General features: G+C 46.4%; 1 protein-coding gene across 1 annotated transcript in view; it reads left to right on the top strand.

Annotated features, from left to right (window-relative positions):
* LOC119969126 (synaptonemal complex protein 2-like) overlaps positions 1-17,056 on the top strand; it is a 458,660-nt gene that overhangs the window by 402,040 nt on the left and 39,564 nt on the right. The window contains exon 16 of the mRNA XM_038802343.1: positions 2,549-2,623. Coding sequence (XP_038658271.1) covers positions 2,549-2,623 — 75 coding nt within the window. The remainder of the gene's footprint in view (positions 1-2,548; positions 2,624-17,056) is intronic.

The raw sequence follows: 17,056 nt of genomic DNA, 5'->3' as shown, positions 1-17,056 counted from the left end.
GGAGAAGTGTGAGGTGATTCACTTTGGAAAGAATAACAGGAATGCGGAATATTTGGCTAATGGTAATATTCTTGGTAGTGTGGATGAGCAGAGGGATCTCGGTGTCCATGTACATAGATCCCTGAAAGTTGCCACCCAGGTTGATAGGGTTGTGAAGAAGGCCTATGGTGTGTTGGCCTTTATTGGTAGAGGGATTGAGTTCCGGAGCCATGAGGTCATGTTGCAGTTGTACAAAACTCTAGTACGGCCGCATTTGGAGTATTGCGTACAGTTGTGGTCGCCTCATTATAGGAAGGACGTGGAAGCTTTGGAACGGGTGCAGAGGAGATTTACCAGGATGTTGCCTGGTATGGAGGGAAAATCTTATGAGGAAAGGCTGATGGACTTGAGGTTGTTTTCGTTAGAGAGAAGAAGGTTAAGAGGTGACTTAATAGAGGCATACAAAATGATCAGAGGGTTAGATAGGGTGGACAGCGAGAGCCTTCTCCCGCGGATGGGGGTGGCTAGCACGAGGGGACATAGCCTTAAATTGAGGGGTAATAGATATAGGACAGAGGTCAGAGGTGGGTTTTTTTACGCAAAGAGTGGTGAGGCCGTGGAATGCCCTACCTGCAACAGTAGTGAACTCGCCAACATTGAGGGCATTTAAAAGTTTATTGGATAAGCATATGGATGATAAGGGCATAGTGTAGGTTAGATGGCCTTTAGTTTTTGACTTCCCATGTCGGTGCAACATCGAGGGCCGAAGGGCCTGTACTGCGCTGTATCGTTCTATGTTCTATGTTCTAACTGAGCAAGCACTAGAGGGAGCACAGGAGAGCTGTATATACACAGGGACAGGAAGTGACGACACACTTCACGGAAGGCAGAACTCGCAGCAGGACACAGACACAGAAGCAGGCAGCATTTGAGGTAGCCGTCAGTTAAGCTCTGACGAGAGAACGAATTCACAATAAAGCACCTTCTCCACATTTGAGACTACGAGCTTTATTCTCAGGCGGAGGGCTGGTGTTTGGGCTGCTCTCCCCGTCAGTGCTCGGCTGCCTGGGGGGCACCGGCTCTGGCACTTGCTGGGGACTCCAGATGGACCGGCTCCATCTCCGGCAGGTCCTGTAAGACTCACGACGACATGTATGATTAGTCAGCAGACCAGGGATGTGTGGGGGACAATGCGGGTCTGAGGGGGGTGATGGAGGTGTGGGTTGAGGGGGGTGTGGGTTGAGGGGGTTGTGGGTGTCCACACACGTGTGATGGGGTTCCGCAACCAAGTTCAGTTCCTCGCCCGCCGGTGAACTCCACCTCGGTGACCTCCCTTTCCTCCGGGCCGCCGACCACATCCAGTGCCCTCTGCTCGGGCTTGGTGAGGGAGTCGCAGGTCTGCTGGTCCCCTTCCAGTCTTCTTCCACTCCCGCTGGTTGTGTGCAGGCTTCTCCTGGGTGCGGAGGGGGGAGGGGGGGGGGGGGGTCACGAACACAAACAACGACACCGTTAGACAGTCCGATGCATGCAGCCCAGGGGTTGGGTGGATGGTGGCCTGTGGCTTCGGACCCGGCCATGGCGGATGGAATGGGTTATCGCATGTGGGGGAGGTGCCAAGTTACGGGTGTATGTGGGGTGGGGGGGTGGGGTGGTGTTAGCGCCAGGGGCATGGAGCAACCGACTCACCCTGGCTGCATTGAGGAGCTCGTGGAGTTTTTTGCGGCACTGCATGCCAGTCCGGGCAACGCTTCCCACAGCGCTGACTGCCTCTCCCACCTGTGCCCAGGGAAGGCGAACAGCGGTGGCTAACGGCATTCCTCCCGAGCCAGGTTATAGGGTCATCCATCTCTCCTCGATGCCATCCAGGAGGGTGTCCAGCTCAGTGTTCCTGAACCGTGGCTCTGCTCTCCTTCCAGCCATCTTGTTGGCTGGGATGTGTGTGTGGGGACGGACCGTTTCAGTGCGGCTGCGGCGTGTGAGCCTCATGAGCGCCAATCACGGACCTGGCGAATCTGGCACCATTTTCCATGGAATTGATTGCGTCCATATGTTGAAGGTGCTAGTCCATTTAAAGTGGCTGAATCGTTGGGCTTGCGCTGTTTCTTCTGCCGCAAAATGCCACAGTTCCCACACTGGCATCGGCACTTTGCTGCAAAATCGGTGAATCCAGCCCTTCGCTTCGAATGGAGAATCCCGCTGGTTAAATTTGAATGTGCAGCGTGACTATAGGTTTACTTGTCAAATAACATTACAAACTTGTTTTGCATCTTGAATGTTTTTGATTTGGCAAATTACTGAATTGTTGAATTTCAGGGGATAATTTAAATTGGTCTCCCCGTGTTTGCGTGGGTTTAGCCCCTGCAACCTAAATATGTGCAGGGTCGGTGGATTGGCCACGTTAAATAGCCCCTTAATTGGAAAAAATGGTTGGGTACTCTAAATTTGTATTTAAAAAAATCTTAATAAATTTAAATTAGATAGGCTACAATCTAAATGGTATTAACATAAGAATTTCCGGAATAGTAAACCATTCCTTTGCGAAATTGAGGATTGTTTTGTTCATTTCCAGGGAATGGCAATGAAAGACAGGATTTCTGAAGTAAAAACAGCAGTCCATGTGATCTTTGATGGGAATAGTTCACAGGTAATGTTTCTTCAGTCAAATGGTTTTTTTCAATACAATGGCGATCATAATTTGTAACATATCAGCTTCATTTGATAAGGTTAAAAGGCCAGTCATTGGGGCAGAATACATTAGAGTGTCTGTGAAAAGCTGTTATCTCGGAAGGAGAAGAGATGAAATCCCTCTTGAGGTTTAAAGGACTTTTTTCCAGCTCAGTGATCACTGAGGAAATGTGGAGGATCTGTTTTGATGTGTCTGCCATTTAAAAGGCATCTTGAGTGTTCAATTGCAGTTTGCTTGCTAATTTATGTTTACATAGAACATAAAACGATACAACGCAGTACAGGCCCTTCGGCCCTCGATGTTGCACCGACATGGAAAATAACTAAAGGCCATCTAACCTACACTATGCCCTTATCATCCATATGCTTATCCAATAAATTTTTAAATGCCCTCAATGTTGGCGAGTTCACTACTGTTGCAGGTAGGGCATTCCACGGCCTCACCACTCATTGCGTAAAAAACCCACCTCTGACCTCTGTCCTATATCTATTACCCCTCAATTTAAGGCTATGTCCCCTCGTGCTAGCCACCTCCATCTGCGGGAGAAGGCTCTCGCTCTCGCTGTCCACCCTATCTAACCCTCTGTTAATTCTTGATGTTAGTTTATCGGATGGAGAATTGTGACTGCATTGTTCCCTCATTTTTGCATTTTTGACTGCTTTGTCTGCAAACTATTTTGCTTGATTAAAGCCTTGGAACCTTGGGTGATATTTTCCGTTGCTTCCTGCAGAGTGGGATCTTTCGGTCCTGCCAGTTGCCCAGCGGCAGGATTGGCAACGATTGCAAAACATCGCAGACATCAAAGGACTGGAAGACCTTACCAGCAGCCAGGAAAACAAAGAACGATACAGCACAAAAACAGGCCCATCGGCCCTCAAGGCCTGCGCCGATCATGGCACCTGTCTAAACTAAAACGGAGTCCATATCCTTCCATTCCCACCCTTTTCATATATTTGTCTATTTGCCCTTAAATATCGCTATTGGCTATTGTATCTGCTCCCACCATATCCCCAGGCAGCGTGTCCCATATATTTACCACCCTCTGTGTAAAAAAAACTTGCCTCACACATCTGTTCTCAACTTGCCCCAATGCACTTTAAATGTGCAAAGCAGGTTTTTTACGCAGAAGGTGGTGAGTGCCTGGAACGTGGTTCCAGGGTAGGTTGTGGAAGCAGATACATTAACGGCATTCAAAAGTCATCTTGACAAATCCATGGATAGGATGGATACAGAGGGATATGGCGCAAAGAAGTACTGAGGGTTTTGACAAATGTTGGTATCATGGCTGGTACAGGCTTGGAGGGCCGAAAGAGCTGTTCCTGTGCTGTATTCTTTGTTCTATGTATGTTTGACTAGGTTCTTTCCTTAAATTTCCAAACCTTTGTCTGTGGACTTTAGGCACTGGTTCATATGCACTTCAGGTGGATTTTTTGACCTCCTCATACATCCCAGATACCTCCTCTGATGGTGATGCAAACACTTCACTCTCTCGACCTACTAGCTTTGTTTGAATCAGTAGTATCCACATGTCCTGTGGCCATTTCATTTGTTTAGCCACCTTCTCAAATGAAATGAAAAAGGCTTCTACATCCTTCTCATCAAACCTTGGCAATGCTTGGACATATTTAAATAGATCCCCACCCAGCCTTTGACTGCAAAACTCTAGCTATTTATCACTATCCTCATTATTATCCTCAGACTGTACTTTTCTCTTTACCTCTGCCAATTTTAACTGACGTTCATTTTTCATGGCCAGTTTCCGAAGTTCAAAGTCTCTTTTTCTTTTTTCTCTCTCTCCTTTTCTTTTTGTCTGGTCTGTACCTCCCTTTCACATTAGTAATTGGAGACTCCATAGTTAGGGGGATAGATAGGAGTTTCTGTGGGAACGAGAGAGACTCACGGTTGGTGTGTTGCCTCCCAGGTGCCAGAGTCCGCTATGTCTCGGATCGTGTTTTCGGGATCCTTAAGGGGGAGGGGGAGCAGCCCCAAGTCATGGTCCACATAGGTACCAACGACATAGGTAGGAAAAGGGATCGGGATGTAAGGCAGGAATTCAGGGAGCTAGGGTGGAAACTTAGAACTAGAACAAACAGAGTTATTATCTCTGGGTTGTTACCCGTGCCACGTGCTAGCGAGTAGAGGAATAGGGAGAGAGAGCAGTTGAACACGTGGTTGCAGGGATGGTGCAGGAGGGAGGGTTTCAGATTCCTGGATAATTGGGGCTCATTCTGGGGTAGGTGGGACCTCTACAAACGGGATGGTCTACACCTGGACCAGAGGGGTACTAATATCCTGGGGGGGACGTTTGCTAATGCTCTTCGGGAGGGTTTAAACTAGTTCAGCAGGGGATTGGGAACCTGAATTGTAGCTCCAGTACACAAGAGGTTAGAACATAGAACATTACCGCGCATTACGAGCCCTTCGGCCCTCGATGTTGCGCCGACCGGTGAAAGCATCTGAAGCCTATCTGACCTACACTATTCCATTTTCATCCATATGTCTATCCAGTGACCACTTAAATGCCCTTAAATTTGGCGAGTCTACTACTGTTGCAGGCAGGGCGTTCCACACCCCTACTACTCTCTGAGTAAAGAAACTGCCTCTGACATCAGTCCTGTATCTACCAGCCCTCAATTTAAAGCTATGTCCCCTCATGTTGGTCATCACCATCCGAGGAAAAAGACTCTCACTGTCCACCCTCTCTAACCCTCTGACTATCTTATATGTCCCTATTAAGTCACCTCTCAGCCTTCTCCTCTCTAACGAAAACAACCTCAAGTCCCTGAACCTTTCCTCGTAAGACCTTCCCTCCATACCAGGCAACATCCTAGTAAGTCTCCTCTGAACCCTTTCCAAAGCTTCCACATCCTTCCAAAAATGTGGTGACCAGAACTGCACGCAGTACTCCAGGTGCGGTCGCACCAGAGTTTTGTACAGCTGCAGCATGACCTCGTGGCTCCGAAACTCAATTCCCCTACTGATAAAGGCTAGCACACCATATGCCTTCTTAACAGCCCTATTAACCTGGGTGGCAACTTTCAGGGGTTTATGTACCTGGATGCCGAGATCTCTCTGTTCATCTACACTACGAAGAATCTTGCCATTAGCCCAGTACTCTGCATTCCTGTTACTCCTTCCAAAGTGAACCACCTCAAACTTTTTCGCATTAAACTCCATCTGCCACCTCTCAGCCCAGCTCTGCAGCTTATCTATGTCCCTCTGTAACCTATAACATCCTTAAGCACTATTCACAACTCCACCGACCTTCGTGTCATTCTGGGGTAGGTGGGACCTCTACAAACGGGATGGTCTACACCTGGACCAGAGGGGTACTAATATCCTGGGTGGGATGTTTGCTCATGCTCTTCGGGAGGGTTTAAACTAGTTCAGCAGGGGATTGGGAACCTGAATTGTAGCTCCAGTACACAAGAGGTTAGAACATAGAACATTACAGCGCAGTACGGGCCCTTTGGCCCTCGATGTTGCGCCGACCGGTGAAAGCATCTGAAGCCTATCTGACCTACACTATTCCATTTTCATCCATATGTCTATCCAGTGACCAAATTTACTAACCCATCCTTCTACACCCTCTTCCAGAACATTTATAAAAATGACAAATAGCAGTGGCCCCAAAACAGATCCTTGCGGTACACCACTAGTAACTGAACTCCAGGATGAACATTTGCCATCAACCACCACCCTCTGTCTTCTTTCAGCTAGCCAATTACTGATCCAAACCGCTAAATCACCTTCAATCCCATACTTCCGTATTTTCTGCAATAGCCTACCGTGGGGAACCTTATCAAACGCCTTACTGAAATCCATATACACCACATCAACCGCTTTACCCTCATCCACCTGTTTGGTCACCTTCTCAAAAAACTCAATAAGGTTTGTGAGGCATGACCTACCCTTCACAAAACCGTGTTGAGTATCGCTAATCAACTTGTTCTTTTCAAGATGATTATAAACCCTATCTTTTATAATCTTTTCCAACATTTTACCCACAACCGAAGTAAGGCTCACAGGTCTATAATTGCCAGGGTTGTCTCTACTCCCCTTCTTGAACAAGGGGACAACATTTGCTATCCTCCAGTCTTCCGGCACTATTCCTATCGACAAAGACGACATAAAGATCAAGGACAAAGGCTCTGCAATCTCTTCCCTGGCTTCCCAGAGAATAGAACATAGAACAGTACAGCACAGAACTGGCCCTTCGGCCCTCAATGTTGTGCCGAGCCATGATCACCCTACTCAAACCTACGTATCCACCCTATACCCGTAACCCAACAACCCCCCCCCCCCCCTTAACCTTACTTTTATTAGGACACTACGGGCAATTTAGCATGGCCAATCCACCTAACCCGCACATCTTTGGACTGTGGGAGGAAACCGGAGCACCAGGAGGAAACCCACGCACACAGGGGGAGGACGTGCAGACTCCACACAGACAGTGACCCAGCCGGAAATCGAACCTGGGACCCTGGAGCTGTGAAGCATTTATGCTAACCACTATGCTACCCTGCTGCCCCTCCCAAGAATCTTGGGATAAATCCCACCTGGCCCATCTGGTTGAGAGTAGTGAGGTCATGAGTAAGGTTTCAAAGTTGCAGGACTGTACCGGCAGGAAGGAAGGTGGTTTAAAGTGCGTCAACTTCAATGCCAGGAGCATCCGGAATAAGGTGGGTGAGCTTGCGGCATGGGTTGGTACCTGGGACTTTGATGTTGTGGCCATTTCGGAAACATGGATAGAGCAGGGCGAGGAATGGTTGTTGCAGGTGCCGGGGTTTAGATATTTCAGTAAGCTCGGGGAAGGTGGTAAGAGAGGGGGAGGGGTGGCATTGTTAGTCAAAGACAGTATTACGGTGGCTGAAAGGACATTTGATGAGGACTCGACTACTGAGGTAGTATGGGCTGAGTTTAGAAACAGGAAAGGAGAGGTCACCCTGTTAGGGGTTTTCTATGTGGGGCAGCATGGTGGTTAGCATAAATGCTTCACAGCTCCAGGGTCCCAGGTTCGATTCCCGGCTGGGTCACTGTCTGTGTGGAGTCTGCACGTCCTCCCCGTGTGTGCGTGGGTTTCCTCCGGGTGCTCCGGTTTCCTCCCACAGTCCAAAGATGTGCGGGTTAGGTGGATTGGCCATGCTAAATTGCCCGTAGTGTCCTAAAAAGTAAGGTTAAGGGGGGGTTGTTGGGTTACGGGTATAGGGTGGATACGTGGGTGATCATTGCTCGGCACAACATCGAGGGCTGAAGGGCCTGTTCTGTGCTGTACTGTTCTATGTTCTATAGGCCTCCGAAAAGTTCCAGTGATGTAGAGGAAAGGATTGCAAAGACGATTCTGGATAGGAGCGGGATAGGAGCGAAAGTAACAGGGTAGTTGTTATGGGGGACTTTAACTTTCCAAATATTGACTGGAAACACTATAGTTTGAGTATTTTAGTGATGGAAAGGGATAGGTATATACCGCAAGGCAAGAGTCATATCGGGGGGAAAGGCAATTATGATGCGATGAGGCAAGACTTAGGATGCATCGGCAGGAGAGGAAAACTGCATGGGATGGGCACAATGGAAATGTGGAGCATGTTCAAGGAACAGAGACTGCGTGTCCTTGATAAGTATGTACCTGTCAGGCAGGGAGGAAGTGGTCGAGGGAGGGAACCATGGTTTACTAAAGCAGTTGAAACACTTGTCAAGAGGAAGAAGGAGGCTTATGTAATGAAGCGACATGATGGTTCAGTTAGGGCGCTTGAGAGTTACAAGTTAGCAAGGAAGGATCTAAAGAGAGAGCTAAGAAGAGCCAGGAGGGGACATGAGAAGTGTTTGGCAGGTAGGATCAAGGATAACCCTAAAGCTTTCTATTGATATGTCATGAATAGAAGAATGACTAGGGTTAGAGTAGGGTCAGCAAAGGACAGTAGTGGGAAGTTGTGCGCGGAGTCCTAGGAAATAGGAGAGGTGCGGAATGAATATTTTTCGTCAGTATTCACACAGGAAAAAGATAATGTTGTTGAGAATACTGAGATGCAGGCTACTAGACTAGAAGGGCTTGAGGTACATAAGAACATAAGAATTTGGAGCAGGAGTAGGCCATCTGGCCCCTCGAGCCTGCTCCGCCATTCAATGAGATCATGGCTGATCTTTTGTGGACTCAGCTCCACTTTCCGGCCCGAACACCATAACCCTTAATCCCTTTTTTCTTCAAAAAACTATCTATCTTTACCTGAAAAACATTTAATGAAAGAGCCTCAGCTGCTTCACTGGGCAAGGAATTCCATAGATTCACAACCCTTTTGGTGACGAAGTTCCTCCTAAACTCAGTCCTAAATCTACTTCCCCTTATTTTGAGGCTATGCCCCCTAGTTCTGCTTTCACCCGCCAGTGGAAACAACCTGTCCGCATCTATCCTATCTATTCCCTTCATAATTTTAAATGTTTCTATAAGATCCCCCCTCATCCTTCTAAATTCCAACGAGTACAGTCCCAGTCTACTCAACCTCTCCTCATAATCCAACCCCTTCAGCTCCGGGATTAACCTTGTGAATCTCCTCTGCACACCCTCCAGTGCCAGTACGTCCTTTCTCAAGTAAGGAGACCAAAACTGAACACAATACTCCAGGTGTGGCCTCACTAACACCTTATACAATTGCAGCATAACCTCCCTAGTCTTAAACTCCATCCCTCTAGCAATGAAGGACAAAATTCCATTTGCCTTCTCAATCACCTGTTGCACTTGTAAACCAACTTTCTGTGACTCATGCACGAGCACACCCAGGTCTCTCTGCACAGCAGCATGCTTTAATATTTTATTGTTTAAATAATAATCCCGTTTGCTGTTATTCCTACCAAAATGGATAACCTCACATTTGTCAACATTGTATTCCATCTGCCAGACCCTAGACCATTCACTTAACCTATCCAAATCCCTCTGCAGACTTCCAGTATCCTCTGCACTTTTTGCTTTACCACTCATCTTAGTGTCATCTGCAAACTTGGACACATTGCCCTTGGTCCCCAACTCTAAATCATCTATGTAGATTGTGAACAATTGTGGGCCCAACACGGATCCCTGAGGGACATCACTAGCTACTGATCGCCAACCAGAGAAGCACCCATTAATCCCCACTCTTTGCTTTCTATTAATTAACCACTCCTCTATCCATGCTACTACTTTACCCTTAATGCCATGCATCTTTATCTTATGCAGCAAACTTTTGTGTGGCACCTTGTCAAAGGCTTTCTGGAAATCCAGATATACCACATCCATTGGCTCCCCGTTATCTACTGCACTGGTAATGTCCTCAAAAAATTCCACTAAATTAGTTAGGCACGACCTGCCCTTGATGAACCCATGTGTCAGCCCAATGGGACAATTTCCATCCAGATGCCTCGCTATTGCTTCCTTGATGATATATTCCAGCATCTTCCCTCCTACCGATGTTAAGCTCACTGGCCTAAAATTTCCTGCTCTCTGCTCTCTGAGGTATTAGAGATTCTGGAAAGTGTTAAAATAGATAAGTCCCCTGGGCCGGATGGGATTTATCCTAGGATTCTCTGGGAAGCTAGGGAGGAGATCGCTGAGCCTTTGGCTTTGATCTTTAAGTCATCTTTGTCTTCAGGAATAGTGCCAGAAGACTGGAGGATAGGAAATGTTGTCCCCTTGTTCAAGAAGGGGAGTAGAGACAACCCCGGTAACTATAGACCAGTGAGCCTTACTTCTGTTGTGGGAAAAGTCTTGGAAAGGTTTATAAGAGATAGGATGTATAATCATCTGGAAAAGAATAATTTGATTAGAAATAGTCAACATGGTTTTGTGAAGGGTAGGTCGTGCCTCACAAACCTTATTGAGTTCTTTGAGAAGGTGACCAAACAGGTGGATGACGGTAAAGCAGTTGATGTGGTGTATATGGATTTCAGTAAAGCGTTTGATAAGGTTCCCCACGGTAGGCTATTGCAGAAAATACGGAGGCATGGGATTCAGGATGATTTAGCAGTTTGGATCAGAAATTGGCTAGCTGGAAGAAGACAAAGGGTGGTGGTTGATGGGAAATGTTCAGACTGGAGTCCAGTTACTAGTGGTGTATCACAAGGATCTGTTTTGGGGCCACTGCTGTTTGTCATTTTTATAAATGACCTGGAGGAGTGCGTAGAAGGATGGGTGAGTAAATTTGCAGATGACACTAAAGTCGGTGGAGTTGTGGACAGTGCGGAAGGATGTTACAAATTACAGAGGGACATAGATAAGCTGCAGAGCTGGACTGAGAGGTGGCAAATGGAGTTTATTGCAGAAAAGTGTGAGGTGATTCATTTTGGAAGGAATAACAGGAAGACAGAGTACTGGGCTAATGCTAAGATTCTTGGTAGTGTGGATGAGCAGAGAGATCGCGGTGTCCATGTCCATAGATCCCTGAAAGTTGCCACCCAGGTTGAGAGGGTTGTTAAGAAGGCGTACGGTGTGTTAGCTTTTATTGGTAGAGGAATTGAGTTTTGGAGCCATGAGGTCATGTTGCAGTTGTACATAATTCTGGTGCGGCCGCATTTGGAGTATTGTGTGCAGTTTTGGTCGCCGCATTATAGGAAGGATGTGGAAGCATTGGAAAGGGTGCAGAGGAGATTTACCAGGATGTTGCCTGGTATGGACGGAAGATCTTATGAGGAAAGGCTGAGGGACTTGAGGCTGTTTTCGTTAGAGAGAAGAAGGTTAAGAAGTGACTTAATTGAGGCACACAAGATGATCAGAGAATTAGATAGGGTGGACAGTGAGAGCCTTTTTCATCGGATGGTGATGTCTAGCACGAGGGGACATAGCTTTAAATTGAGGGGAGATAGATATAGGACAGATGTCAGAGGTAGGTTCTTTACTCGGAGAGTAGTAAGTCGTGGAATGCCCTGCCTGCAACAGTAGTGGACTCGCCAACACTAAACGCATTCAAATGGTCATTGGATAGGCATATGGACGATAAGGGAATATTGTAGATGGGCTTTAGAGGGGTTTCACAGGTCGGCGGAACATCGAGGACTGAAGGGCCTGTCCTGCACTGTAATGTTCTATGTTCTCTCGCTTTTTGTGCTGCTTGAGCTATTCTTTCTTTTTCCCTTTCCTCTCTCACCTTTTCTTTTTCCCTCTCCGCTCTCTACTTTTCTTTCTCCTCTCCCACCTTTTGTTTCTCTCATTCCTCACTCTCCATTTCTTTTTCCCTCATTTTGAATTCAAGCTGCTTTAATTATTTTTCATGTTCAATCTGTTTTGTCTGTAATTGAATTCTTGCCATTTCCAATGATTCTGACTGTGTCTCAGGCAATTTGAAATGCTCAGCTACCGCCACAATTACTTCTCCTTTCCGTACTGTGTCAGGCAATGTTAACTGTCATAGTTTTTCCAATTCTTAAAGCCTTGTTTTTGGCACCGTTTGTAAGGTTCTTTGCGTGACCTTCTCCACCCCCAAAAACGTCTGAACCTGTGAAAGAGCATTGTCCACAACACACTCCCTTTTAAAATTTGAGTATGACACCTGAAAAGCAAACACAAATGTGCTCAGCCCTCACTGTCTTTGAGTTCGCTAAGCCAACCCAAACATGAAAGATAGATTTTTCTCCGATGAGATCCCAATTTGTTATGGTCCAAGGCTTAGAAACTCCAAAGTGGATTATGAAGCTGGGGGCAGCATGGTAGAACAAGTGGATAGCACTGTGGCTTCACAGCGCAAGGGTCCTAGGTTTGATTTCCTGCCTGGTCACTGTCTGTGCAGACTCTGCGCGTTCTTTCCGTGTCTGCGTGGGTTTCCTCCGGGTGCTCTGGTTTCCTCCCACAGTCCAAAGACATGCAGGTTAGATGGATTGGCCATGATAAATTGCCCTTAGTTACCAAAAAGGTTAGGAGGGGTTATTGGGTTACGGGGATAGGGTGGAAGTGAGGGCTTAAGTAGGTTGGTGCAGACTCGATGGGCCAAATGGCCTCCTTCTGCATTGTATGTTCTTTGTTCTAAGCTCACCTGACCTATAACGTTTATGTTGAATTTGGCTAGGATGAACACATGTGTCTTCACTTCAGGTGTGAATCATCAAACTTCCTCGGCGCTTTTATCAAAACAAAGTTTATTATAAGAATGGAGTTAACATATATGATTTGTTATCAATTACAAACATGAAAAAACACATAACAGCTGCAGTAATTATGTATATAACGCTTTCTGAATCCTCCTTAGTAACTGTCCCAATTTCATACAAAATTCAACAAACCAAAACCCCTTTCAAGAACGTGGCCCAGCACACTAATCTCACTTGAATGGGACTGGCCCTTTCTTTGAGATTCTGATCCAGTTCCAATCAGCGGATTCAAAACACCTTCCGAAAAGCAATTCTATCTTTAAAGTTACCAAGGTAGTTTGCCACGCTTAATGTGCTTTCAGTTCACTGGAACAGCTTTTATAAAAATAGAGGAAACAGGGAAACACTGCTTTTTTTTCTGCAGTCCAAAGCATCAAAGCAAAACTGAAACCCAAACCCCTCTCGTCTGACAGGCACACCCAGCTCCACTCACAAATGATATCACTGAAGCCGTGCTACAAGACATGTGATAAGACCAAACCTTTCTTAAATGAACACTCACATGACATGCCAGGCAGGAATAAACAGTTGTTGCAGTTCCTCCATGCGTTCCTTGAATGATTATCATTGCATATCCATTGTCATCCCTTTTAGTAACTCTCCCCAATCTATCAAGACCAACTCTTGCCTCATATCTTCATTGTTTTGTTTATAAAGATTCAGCACCGAATCAACTACTTCACTTTCCACCTTGATAAAAAATTCCATCATGTTATGGTCGCTCGGGCAGCACGGTGGCGCAATGGTTAAAACAGCTGTCGCATGGCGCCGAGGTCCCAAGTTTGATCCCGGCTCTGGGTCACTGTCCGTGTGTGTTTGTACATTCTCCCCGTGTTTGTGTGGGTTTCGGTCCCACAACCCAAAGATGTGCAGAGTAGGTGGGTAGGCCATGGTAAATTGCCCCTTAATTGGAAAAAATGAATTGGGCACTCAAAATTTATTTTAAAAAATATGTTATGGTCGCTCATCCTAAAAGGGTCTTGCAGAGCTAGATTGGTAATGATTCCCTTCGTATTACACAGTGCCCTGTATAAGATGGCCTGCTTTTGAGTTGGTTCCTCCACATATTGGTCAAGAAAACCATCCCATATACACTCGGATACTCATGGAAAAGGATGAGTGTTGTCCTAGGGTTAAGGTGCTAAATTGGGGGAAGGCTAATTACAACCAGATGAGGCAGGATTTGGAGGCTGTTGTTTGGGTCAGGCTATTTGAAGGTAAATCCACATTTGGCATATGGGAGTCTTTTAAGGAGCAGTTGATGGGAGTGCAGGACATGCATGTGCCGGCTAAAAGGAAGGACAGAAAAGGCAGGATTCGGGCACCATGGATGACCTGGGAAATTGAGAATATTGTCAGAAAGAAAAAAGATGCATGTGAGGTACAGGCAACTAAAAGCACTTGAGGACTACAAGGAAAGTAGAAAAGAGCTCAAGCAGTGAGTTAGGAGGGCAAAAAGGGGTCATGAAATCTCCTTGGCAGACAGGATTAAGGAGAATCCCAAGGCATTTTATATGTATATTAGGAACAAGAGGGTAGCTGGAGAAAGAGTTGTTCCACTCAAGGACAAAGGAGGGAAATTATGTGTCGAACCAGAGGAAGTAGGTGAAGTCCTTAATGAGTATTTTGCATTGGTATTCACAAAGGAAGGGACACGTTGATTGGTGGTGTCTCAGAGGGATGTGTAAACACTTTAGAACAGATCATTATTACGAGGGAGGAAGCGTTAGGTGTGTGAAAAAGCATTAGGATTGACAAATCTCCAGGGCCAGATGGCATCCATTCCAGATTTCTGAGGGAGGAAGTCGCTGGGCCTCTGACAGAAATCTTTGTGTCCTTGTTGGCCACAGGTGAGACCCCAGAGATTGGCGGATAGCCAATATTGTACCGTTATTTAAGAAGGGTTGCAAGGATAATTTGGATAATTATAGGCCAGTGAGCTTGACTTCAGTGATAGTGAAATTGTTGGAAAAGATTCTTAGAGATAGGATACATAGATACATAGAACAGTACAGCACAGAACAGGCCCTTCGGCCCTCAATGTTGTGCCGAGCCATGATCACCCTACTCAAACCCACGTATCCAACCGTAACCCAACAACCCCCCCTTAACCTTACTTTTATTAGGACACTACGGGCAATTTAGCATGGCCAATCCACCTAACCCGCACATCTTTGGACTGTGGGAGGAAACCGGAGCACCCGGAGGAAACCCACGCACACAGGGGGAGGACGTGCAGACTCCACACAGACAGTGACCCAGCCGGGAATCGAACCTGGGACCCTGGAGCTGTGAAGCATTTATGCTAACCACCATGCTACCCTGCTGCCCAAAGATCTATGCACATTTGGAAGTGAATGGTCTTATTAGCGACAGACAGCATGGTTTTGTACGAGGGAGGTCATGTCTCACTAATTTGATTGAATTTTTTGAGGAGGTGACAAAAATGATTGATGAGGGGAAGGATGTTGTCGACATGGACTTTAGTAAAGCATTTGATAAGGTCCCTCATGGCAGGCTGGTGCAAAAGATTAGATCACATGGGGTCAGTGTGGTGAACCAGCTGGATGGATCCTGAACTGGCTTGGCCATAGAAGAGAGAGGGTAGCAGTGGAAGGGTGTTTTTCCGAATTAAGGTCTGTAACTAGTGGTGTTCCACAGGGATCAGTTCTGCTCTTTGTAATATGAAAACTGACTTGGAAAAATGTAGCGGGTCAGATTAGCAAGTTTGCGGATCATACCAAGATTGCAGGAGTTGTGGATCGTGAGGAAGATTTTCAGAGAATACAGCAGGATATAGATAGGCTGCAAAATTGGGCAGAGAAATGGCAGATGGGATTTAACCCAGATAAATGCGAGGTAATGCATTTTGGTAGATCCAATTCAGGTGGGAGCGATAAAATAAATGGCAGAACTGTTGCACGTTTTACTTGAGTGTAATTCGCGTTTATTGGAGTGTATTAACACGCCTCCGTTTAAAGGCCGTGTGCTTAACACTGCTAGGCTCTATATGTGTATTTTCAGCTCGGGAGTCGCCAGGTGTCGTATAAACACCTCACAAATATTCCAAGGTCAGGTTCAAAGTAATAAAACTATACACCGATTAGTAAGTTCCAAACGATTAGTATTTATTATTACAAATATAATAAATACGCATGCACACGCTAAGGGACTAAGCTACAACTAAACTAAGCGATCAGAATACTTAACTAAACAGGAACAGGCAAGGTCAGGGAGCGAGGCCTTCGTTTCGATCTTGGCCTGTAACCTTCAGAGAGTGTGCTGGTCGCTGGGGGTCTAGTGGGGCTGGATCGCGTAGTGAGCGTCGTATTGTCACTTACGGTTCGGCGGCTGGTGCTCAACGGCTGGAGTCAGGATACAAGTCGAAGTTCTGGGTCAAAGTCAAAGCCGGAGCACAAAAACAGACCGGACCATGTGTGGGGGTCTATCTTTTATAGGGCCCCCAATGTCCGTGCCTTTTTGGGGCGGGCTTTTACCTTCAGGTATCGATTGGATCAGCTCCCAATCGATATCTTTCGAATCCCCCAATGTGAGGGTCTCTCCTCGATGGAGGGTGCGGTCTCTATGGTCTTTTGTGGTGGATACTTTTGGTGCCGCTCTGTCTGGACATCCACTTAAAGTATCTATTCAAACCCAAATGTTGCCATTGTGTGTGCCCAGATCTGGATTGCCTCATTAATATGCAAAGCGTTTTGCTATTAACACCTTTGGTTGAGATCTTCCACCTGGCCAGAAACTAGTTTTGCTGCGTGCAAAATGCTAATCAGTCTTTGCAGACTGCTTGTCTTGGCTAAACTGCTTTTTCCCTGCAGTCTTAGCAGTTCTCCATCTTGTTAGCCCAGTGTCCATCTTAGGTGGCTACAGAACCATCAGGAGCAGAGAGGCACAGAGAGATCTGGGCGTGCAGGTCCACAGATCCTTAAAAGTGGCAGCACAGGTGCAAAGAAAGAAAACATGGCATGCTTGCCTTCATAGGACGAGGTATCGAGTATAAAAGCTCAAAACGTATGTTACAAGTATATAGAACATTAGTTTGACCACATTTGGAATACTGTGTTCAATTCTGGTCACCGCACTACCAGGAGGACATGGAGGCTTTGGAGAGGGTAAAGAAAAGATTTACCAGGATGTTGCCTGGTATGGAGGGTATTAGCTGTAAGGAGAGACTTCATAAACTGGGATTGTTCTCCCCAGAGAGACGGAGACTGAGGGGCGACCTGATAGGGTGAACAGTTGAAGGCTTTGTCCCAGGGCGGAAATGAC

Source organism: Scyliorhinus canicula, chromosome 7 (genome assembly GCF_902713615.1).
Source record: "Scyliorhinus canicula chromosome 7, sScyCan1.1, whole genome shotgun sequence".
Lineage (NCBI taxonomy): Eukaryota > Metazoa > Chordata > Chondrichthyes > Carcharhiniformes > Scyliorhinidae > Scyliorhinus > Scyliorhinus canicula.
This window is presented reverse-complemented; position numbering and strand designations above follow the sequence as displayed.